Here is a 6,740-nt window from a genome sequence, read left to right as displayed (position 1 = left end):
TGGGAGTGGGATGACAGAGCAGCGATAGGGAGGGGGCTCACAAACTGAGAGCATGGAGCTGGCCGCCTGGGGTGAGGGTCCTGGGCTGGAGGCAGCAGAGAAAACTCCGGGAGGGCAGAGCTGGCCTGGGCTGCTCTACCCGTAGGCGGGGGCCTGGTAGCTGTGGAGTGACAGGAGATTTCTCCCCAGCAACTCTTCACGTTCTCCCGGGAGTGCAGACATGAACCTGCCTTCGAAGTGTTAAAACCATGGCCCCGGGGCAAAACACCATTCATTCTGAATCATCTCTTTTGTTGCATTTAAAAAAAAAAAAAAAAAAAGAAAGAAAGAAAGGAGAAACTCCACACCAGCCAGGCAGAGGTGTGCAGGCGGCTGTGTTTGAACACAGGAGTTGGCTTCCTTTTGGGGGAGGAGACGAGGTCCCACAACAACTCGGAGGGGTATATAAGGAGCCGCGGGCTGGGGGGAGACATTCCTGGGGCCCTGCTTCCAGCCCAAGCCTGCGGCTCCAGCCTGCTGAGGACTCACCCGCTGCCCGGCCATGAGCACCACATTTCTGCAGACTTCTTCCTCCACCTTTGGGGGTGCCTCTACCAGAGGGGGTTCCCTCTGGGCCGGGGGAGGCGGCTTTGGTGGGGGGAGTCTCTATGGGGGCGGTGGAGGCCGCAGTATCTCGGCTTCTTCTGCTAGGTTTGTCTCCTCGGGGTCCGGAGGGGGCTACGGCGGCGGCGGCATGAGCTGCGGCTTCGGTGCAGGGGCTGGTAGTGGTTTGGGCGGAGGCTTCGGAGGTGGCCTTGGAGGTGGCTTTGGTGGGGGTTTTGGCGCTGGCTTTGGTGACTTTGGTGGCGGCGACGGCGGCCTCCTCTCCGGCAACGAGAAGCTCACCATGCAGAACCTCAACGACCGGCTGGCCTCCTACCTGGACAAGGTGCGCGCCCTGGAGGAGGCCAACGCCGACCTGGAGGTGAAGATCCGGGACTGGTACCAGAAGCAGAGCCCCAGCAGCCCGGAGCGGGACTACAGCCACTTCTACAAGATCATCGAGGACCTGCGGGACAAGGTGAGTCCTCCAGCATTAGAGAGAGGGGAGCAGGTGGCTGGCGCCCTGCATACATCTCCATCATCTTTCTTGCTGCCTCAAGGAAATCCTTTTCCTGCCCAGGCAACGACTGTCGGTGTATAACTTGGAGAGCAGGGAATGCTTTCCAGGTGCGGAGGCCAGCATACATCCGCTCAACTTGGCAGTGAGAATAATGCTCAGGAACTCTGGTCGGGGGAGGGTCCGAGGTGGGGGCAGTTACACACACCAAGCAGGGGTCTGCATAAAGCTCCCTTTTGCTTCTTTTGCAGGAACAGTTAAGGGTAGCTTCAGGAGCCTTGAATGCCAGGACCACCTCCCTCACCCTTTGAGGAGGTCTTTGGTGCGAAAAAGCTCTATTGGGACTTAGGAGACCTGGAACTCCTTATGTGTTCTGCCAGTTACTTACTCACCCTCTCTACTTACCTGGACTGGTTTCCTCAGCTGTAGCGTGCCTTCCTGCCCTGCCCTCCAGGGTCCTACTGGCTGTGGAATGTTCTGTGGGTCCATGGCTGTGTCAAGTGTGCAGGAGGCCAGTGACCAGGGGAGGCTGGCAGAATATTCCCGAGAAGGCTGCTGAACCCCACCGCACCCAACTCCTGGCCAGGCACTTCCCACAGGGGAGTCCAGGCACTCCTGGCTCCTTGGTTTTTCATGCCCTGGAGGCAGGAAGGGTGGTGTGGGCTCACACCAAGTATGGGCACTCGAGGTGAGGCTGAACTCTGCCCCGGGGAGGCTACAGGCCTCTGTTGCTCGTGTCAGAAGGGAGACTGTCAGTAAGGCGTCTGACCTGGGGTGCAGGGCGGGGAGAGCAGTAGGGAAGAGAAAACAGTACTCCAGATACCAACTCCCTGCCTCCTGCAGATCCTGGGGGCCAAGATCGACAACTCCCGGGTCATCCTGGAGATCGACAATGCCAGGCTGGCGGCAGATGACTTCAGACTCAAGTACGCTCCTGCCTCTCTCTCCCCTCCAGATTCACCCCCTTTCTTGGCCTTCTCTCCCTCTTCCAGCTCCAACAGCCCGCACCCCTACTCCAACAGCCCACAGCCCACTTCCTTACTCTGGGCTCCCTCTGTGTTCCCAGGTATGAGAACGAGCTGGCCCTGCGCCAGAGCGTGGAGGCCGACACCAACGGCCTGCGCAGGGTGCTGGATGAGCTGACCCTGACCAAGACCGACCTGGAGATGCAGATCGAGAGCCTGAACGAGGAGCTGGCCTTCCTGAAGAAGAACCACGAGGAGGTGGGGGCCGGCAGGGGCTGCTGGTGGCGGGGGGCAGAGTGGGATCATGGACACCTTCTCATCGTTGACCGAAGGGCTTGGCGGTTCAGATATGCTCCCCTCCACCAAAAACAGGGTGTGTCGCCACGGAGAGCAAGGGGTACTGTCCTTTGGGAACCCAGATCCCTTTCCTTCTTGGATCCATAGCCAGGCCAGGTGGTCAGTGGGACCCGCTGTCCTGATTTGTTTCATGAGCTCAGACAAGGGCCCTGCTGTCTTGAGTCCTCCCGTAGGACCTAGCAAGGAAGAGAGACCCTCAGAGCCAAGAGGCCCATGTGCTCAAACCTCTTCACGCTCACTGGGAAACAGAGGCTGGGGGGTGGGTATGCAGGAGGGCGAAGGGCATGTCGCGAGTCAGGCACGAAGCCGGGATTGGCATGTGGGAGCCCGCTCTCTGCCCCCTCTTCTGCCCTCCGTCCCTAAACGGGCCCCACCCACTCCGCAGGAGATGAAGGAGTTCAGCAGCCAGCTGGCCGGCCAGGTCAACGTGGAGATGGACGCGGCCCCGGGCGTGGACCTGACCCGCGTGCTGGCCGAGATGAGGGAACAGTATGAGGCCATGGCCGAGAAGAACCGCCGGGACGCCGAGGCCTGGTTCTTCAGCAAGGTGGGCCTGAGCTCACGGCCCCGCCTCAGCTCCCCACGTCTCCCAGGGTGCCTGTGGGCCTCACTGGTCTTGTGCGTGGCCTACAGACGGAGGAGCTGAACAAAGAGGTGGCCTCCAACACAGAGATGATCCAGACCAGCAAGACAGAGATCACGGACCTGAGACGCACTTTGCAGGGCCTGGAGATCGAGCTGCAGTCCCAGCTCAGCATGGTAGGGCCTCCGACCCCCCACCCGGCCACAGCCCAGCGCAGCTGGGCCTTTGCCACCGTCCGTGGCTCATTAAGTCTCGGGGTTCCCAAGCCTCCTCCCAGGGGGTTCTCTGCACTCTGTTCAACACCCGTCTGCATGACCGCGGCATCTTCCTTCCTGGCCTGATGTGGGGTCCGTTGACCACCCCCCTCCAGAAAGCCGGGCTGGAGAGCTCGCTGGCAGAGACGGAGTGCCGCTATGCCACGCAGCTGCAGCAGATCCAGGGGCTCATCGGCGGCCTGGAGGCCCAGCTGAGCGAGCTCCGCAGCGAGATGGAGTGCCAGGACCAGGAGTACAGGACGCTGCTGGACATCAAGACGCGGCTGGAGCAGGAGATCGCCACCTACCGCAGCCTGCTGGAAGGCCAGGACACCAGGCAGGGGCCAGGGTGCAGGGGGAAGCCTGAGAGAGGGGCCGGTTGGGGTTGGGGTGGAGAGTCTTCGGGGGACAGCAGTGGGACAGGGAAAAGGAAACAGATGGGGTGTTAGTGTAGATCAGAATCTGTCTGCTTGGGGGTGGCAGGTCTGAACAGGTTCTCAGGACGTGCCAGCCTCTAGAGAAGTCAGATGTGCAGGTGGTGGGGGTGGGGGCCGCTGGAGAGGATTGCTTAGCCAGACACCGGGGCTCCCTTAGGGAGACCTGGGCTCATGCCCTCCCCTTACATCTGCTTCCCCTCTCTTTCAGGATGGCTGGCTTTGGCACCAGAGAAGGTAAGAAGGCTTAACTCTTCCCGCATGGGGCGGGGGGTTGGGGGGGGGGCGGGCAAGGCGGCTGTTGAAGCCACCGTTCCCCTTGGCATGGGGTTTCCACCAGGAAAGAGGCAGGAGGAGGCCAAACATGCCAGTGGGGCAGGAACACACCCATTTCAGGTGATACCTCTTCCCCGGGGGATCCTCCATCAGCCCCAGTAGAGTCAGGGCTGAAGATTTATTGAGAACCTTCCGGGTTGAGCAGGCTTTGTCCAGGGCATAGCTTCCGCCAGGCCCCACCTTCCTGCACTTATGGGAAGAAGCCCCCAGTTACTACCTGTTCACCCTGACTTTCTTGCTCACTGTGGGGCGCGAACTGCCGCTGCCTGCCTCCGTGATGAGTGGTTCACCGCCAGACCTCCTGGCCACTCTCGAGGGATTGGCCAGCGGCCATTCTCAGGGGTGCTGTCTGGTTCTCCCCGAGCTCAGCCAAGGTCCTGGCTGCCTTGGGAGGGCGAACAGCGAGGGTACCCCCCCCCCCCGCCACTCTCAAGCTTGCTCCTTCTTTCTACAGCATCCCTGGGAGGTGGTGGCGGCAAAGTTCGCATCAACGTCGAGGAGACAGTGGACGGGAAGGTGGTTTCTTCTCACAAGAGAGAGGTCTGAGTGCCTGGCGCAGGAGAGACCTCCCTGACCACCCCCACCCTCCCCAGGCTGGATGGAGGACCGCCCAGAGGGGCCAGAAGAGCAAACCCCAGTCCCTGCTTTCAGAGGGTCCGGCTCTCCCTGTTGGGCACTCGGCATCCTCCCCCTCCCTCTCCCCACCTGCTCTAGAACAGGGACAGGCAAGAAGTAGCTGTATTGTGTAACGAGCTGGATCGTACCACGTCTGCCCATGCAATAAAGAATTGCTTTTCCTTTTGCAAATATCTCTTGGTAGTATGTCCAGTTTTTCTTGTTGGGGGCCTCTGTGGGCCTAGGACCCACATGATGACATCTCCTACTTTGGCCTCTTCCCTGCACCCAGGACCAATTCAGACTGTTCCGGTGACTTGATGTTCTGGCTCATTCCATCTAGTGATTATGGAAGCAGGAGACGGGGGTTGCCCTCAGAGCAGTTGGGTGCACCCGGCAGAGGACTTGTCACATCGAACAATTATTTAGCGAGCAACTGACTGTATAGATCGTACTGGTTACCACCGTGTGGTTGGCACTGTGCTATGTGACCCCACCCCCGCGTCCTGTTTAAGGCAATTGTGGGCCATCAGGATTTATGATTCCCACCTTAGAGATGAGGAAGCCAGGGAGGTGACTGACTCCCTTAGGGGCCTCATGGATGGATGGTGAGCAACAAGGCTGGGACTGGACCCTATACCTGTATGACTTTTAAGTTCAGCGCTTGTTCTGGGACGCCAGGCCCTGGCCCTGCACGGCTCACTGCCAGGACCTTCCTCCTTATTTCTGGTCCTCGTACATGTGTCCCTAGCACCTCCCCTCTTTTCCAGTCAGGCACACCTGACCTCCAGAGTGGCTGAGCCAGGTACCATCGCTGCCTCCTGCAAAGAGGGACCTTATCTACCCCCTTACCCCTGAAGCTGCCATCTCCTTCCCATAAGGCAATTACCGTGCTCAGAGGGAAAGACACCAACTCCAGGAAGCCCTCTCTGATTTCTCTAAGCTTAAATCCAAAGCAACATCAACCCTATTGCCCTCCTCAGTCCAAACCTCACTCCTGCTCCCCTGACCCCAGCATCTCTGCCTTTGGGCTCATTAGAGCAGCAGTGACATCCACACACACTGAATTTGTTGCCTCTGGTCTGAGGCTGGTTCCTCTGGGATTCATAGTCCCAGACAGAGGGCAAGGAATGAGGAAGCAGAGCATTCTGGGTGCTGTGGCTGGGCTGGGCTCTGGTGAGGACTATGGGGAGAGGGAGAGCCGGTTTCTTAGTCCTGCTGGGAACAGGAGGTTGGAGGTGCCTCTGTTCTGAGAATCAGGTCATCCGGGGGAGAATTAAGCCCTCTGAGTGGGCCGCCCTGAGTCTTGCTGGGTGAAACTCTGCCCAGCAACCCTGGTTGGAGAGAGGGTGGCGTCTGTTTCTTCGGGAGGAGATTTAATCTAGAACGTGTCTCCTGAGTACACACTTGGAGGCCAGACTTCTCTGGGGCTGGAGGAAAGAAACAGAATTTACGAAGCCTCTATATTCTGCAGGGCTCTGGGCAGGGCATTCAGAGGATGGCATCTCAATGACTCTCCTGGGGGCTTCGTGAGGGTGGGGTGGACCCTACATCCTCAGTTTTCAGAGGAGGAAACTGAGGCTCAGGGAAGTTAAGTAGCTTGAATTAAGTCACAAGCTGGGAAATGGGAGGCTGAGCCTGGGAATGAGCCCTCTGATTTCAGACCCTTGCTCTTCTCTGGACGTCATGAGGGTGATGGAAACTGGCAACACCTTTCTGAAGAGAAGCCCTCTCTTTTTGTTTTTTTGTTTTTGTTTTTTCCGACAGTTTTTAGACCTAACATTTGATTTAATTAACTAATTATTTATTTTTTCTTTTCAAATTTTTATTTAACTTTTAGTTAGTTAACACAGTGCAACACTGCTTTCGGGAGCAGAATTCAGTGATGCATCACCTAGGTACAACACCCAGTGCCCATCACTAGGGCCCTTTAATACCCATCCCCCACCCAGCCCATCGCCGCCCACCTCCCTCCATCAACCCGCTGTTTGTTCTCTATCTTTAAGAGTCTCCTGTGGTTTGTTTCCCTGTCTCTTCCTTCTTTTTCTTTTATTTATGAAACCCCTTTCTTAACGTCTGTGGGAAGCCAGTTCAGAT

At 58.1% G+C, this 6,740-nt stretch overlaps 1 protein-coding gene across 1 annotated transcript; it reads left to right on the top strand.

Moving 5' to 3' along the window:
• The first annotated feature begins 487 nt into the window (after positions 1-487).
• KRT15 (keratin 15) lies at positions 488-4,837 on the top strand. Its single transcript, XM_086687300.1, has 8 exons — positions 488-1,060; positions 1,943-2,025; positions 2,166-2,322; positions 2,807-2,968; positions 3,055-3,180; positions 3,375-3,595; positions 3,904-3,929; positions 4,483-4,837. Exons 1-8 carry the CDS (start codon positions 542-544, stop codon positions 4,572-4,574), a joined length of 1,386 nt encoding a protein of 461 aa, XP_086543426.1. The 5' UTR covers positions 488-541; the 3' UTR covers positions 4,575-4,837.
• Positions 4,838-6,740: the final 1,903 nt, after the last annotated feature.

Source organism: Puma concolor, chromosome E1, assembly GCF_028749965.1.
Source record: "Puma concolor isolate L17-30 chromosome E1, mPumCon1.1.hap2, whole genome shotgun sequence".
Classification (NCBI taxonomy): domain Eukaryota; kingdom Metazoa; phylum Chordata; class Mammalia; order Carnivora; family Felidae; genus Puma; species Puma concolor.
This window is presented reverse-complemented; position numbering and strand designations above follow the sequence as displayed.

Coding starts and splice junctions, on each gene's coding strand:
- KRT15 (XM_086687300.1), top strand. CDS start 542: ATGAGCACCACATTTCTGCAGACTTCTTCCTCCACCTTTGGGGGTGCC. Junction 3,181..3,374: donor TGCAGTCCCAGCTCAGCATG/GTAGGGCCTCCG, acceptor ACCCCCCTCCAG/AAAGCCGGGCTGGAGAGCTC. Junction 3,596..3,903: donor CTGGAAGGCCAGGACACCAG/GCAGGGGCCAGG, acceptor CCTCTCTTTCAG/GATGGCTGGCTTTGGCACCA.